This window comes from Fulmarus glacialis, unplaced genomic scaffold (assembly GCF_000690835.1).
Source record: "Fulmarus glacialis isolate BGI_N327 unplaced genomic scaffold, ASM69083v1 C13841657, whole genome shotgun sequence".
Taxonomy (NCBI): domain Eukaryota; kingdom Metazoa; phylum Chordata; class Aves; order Procellariiformes; family Procellariidae; genus Fulmarus; species Fulmarus glacialis.
Window position 1 is genome coordinate 1 of NW_009242026.1, and position 1,651 is coordinate 1,651.

At 58.3% G+C, this 1,651-nt stretch overlaps 1 protein-coding gene across 1 annotated transcript; it reads left to right on the forward strand.

Moving 5' to 3' along the window:
• Nucleotides 1–4: 4 nt before the first annotated feature.
• On the forward strand, nucleotides 5–1,645 carry LOC104083005 (protocadherin gamma-C5-like; the record flags this gene model as incomplete). The annotated part of the gene is made up of 1 exon (XM_009586322.1): nucleotides 5–1,645. A coding segment is annotated over one exon (1,641 nt), but the record flags the coding sequence as incomplete, so codon positions are not given.
• Nucleotides 1,646–1,651: the final 6 nt, after the last annotated feature.

Genomic DNA, 1,651 nt, shown 5'->3' on the forward strand with positions numbered 1-1,651 from the left:
GGATTCCCAGTACTTCTCGGTCAATGTGAACACCGGCGTTATAATGGTCAGCGAGCGGATAGACCGGGAGCAGCTCTGCGGGCAGAACCCCCGTTGCTTCCTCCACCTGAAGCTTGCCATCGAGAACCCAGTGGAGTTTTACCGCATCGAGGTGGAGATCCTGGATATCAATGACAACCCCCCAGAGTTCCCCAGCGACGAGGTTTCCTTGCGCATCTACGAGCTGGCATCCCTGGGTGCCCGCTTCCCCATTCAGCCTGCCCAGGACCCTGACGTGGGCACCAACACCTTGCAGACCTATCACCTGAGTGCCAACGAGAACTTCAACCTCAACGTGAAGGCGCGCACAGATGGTGGGAAGTTCCCTGAGCTGGTGCTGGAGAGGGCCCTGGACCGGGAACTCAGAGCTTTCCACCACCTGGTCCTGACCGCAGAAGATGGGGGCTCTCCCCCCAAGTCCAGCAAGACACGCATCACTATTCATGTCCTGGATGCCAATGACAACCACCCGGTCTTTGACAGACCATCATACGGAGCCCGCTTGGTGGAGAACTCGCCGCTGGGCACCCTCGTGGTGAAGTTAAATGCCACCGATGTGGACGAAGGGCCCAACGGAGACATCCGCTACTCCCTCAGCAGCCACAACTCAGCTGCTTTACGCCAGATCTTTGCCATCGATGAGCAAACCGGGGAGATTCGCGTTCAGGGCGACCTGGACTTCGAGGAAGCGACGGTGTATGAGATCGAAGTAGAGGCCAAGGACATGGGATCGCCCACGATGGAGGAGCACTGCAGCGTGGTGGTGGAAATCACTGATGTGAACGACAACGCCCCCGAGGTCATTCTTACCTCCTTCTCCAGCTCCCTGAGTGAGGACGCACCCCCGGGCACAGTGGTGGCTGTGATACACGTCAGAGACAGGGACTCTGGTGAGCAGGGCAAAGTCCAGTGTCACGTGTCTCCAGATCTTCCCTTCCAGCTGCGAAAGGACTATGAGCACCAGTACTCGCTGCTAACCAGCACCAGTTTGGACCGGGAGCACATTGCCTATTACAATGTCACCATCTCTGCCTCGGACCTGGGCAGTCCCCCGCTCTCCCGCCACACTATCTTGCCAATCTCTCTTGCAGATGTCAACGACAACGCGCCCCAGTTTGAGCAAGCGTTCTACGAAGTGCTGGTGGCAGAAAACAACCCTGTGGGCAGCGTGCTGGTTACAGTCTCTGCTGCCGACCCTGACTCGGAGCAGAATTCCCGCCTCTCCTACTCCATCCTGCGAGCTGGTGGGACAGATCCAGGCCTGGATCCGACTCGCTACCTCTCCATACATCCCACAAGTGGGCAGGTCTCTGCCAAACTCCCCTTTGACTATGAGCAAACCACCTATCTCCAGTTCCACGTGGAGGTCTCTGATGGTGGCTCCCCGGCCCTGAGGAACAGGACGCTGGTTCACATTTTTATAGTGGACCAGAATGACAATGCCCCGCAGGTGCATTTCCCCAGGGCCGGGGAGGACTCCGCTACCCAGTTGCGAATCTCCCCCTCTACTGCCCCTTCTTCTCTCATCACGAAGGTGGTGGCAATAGACGCGGACTCGGGGCGCAACGCCTGGCTCTCCTACCACCTCGTGGAAGCCACAGACCCGGGACTT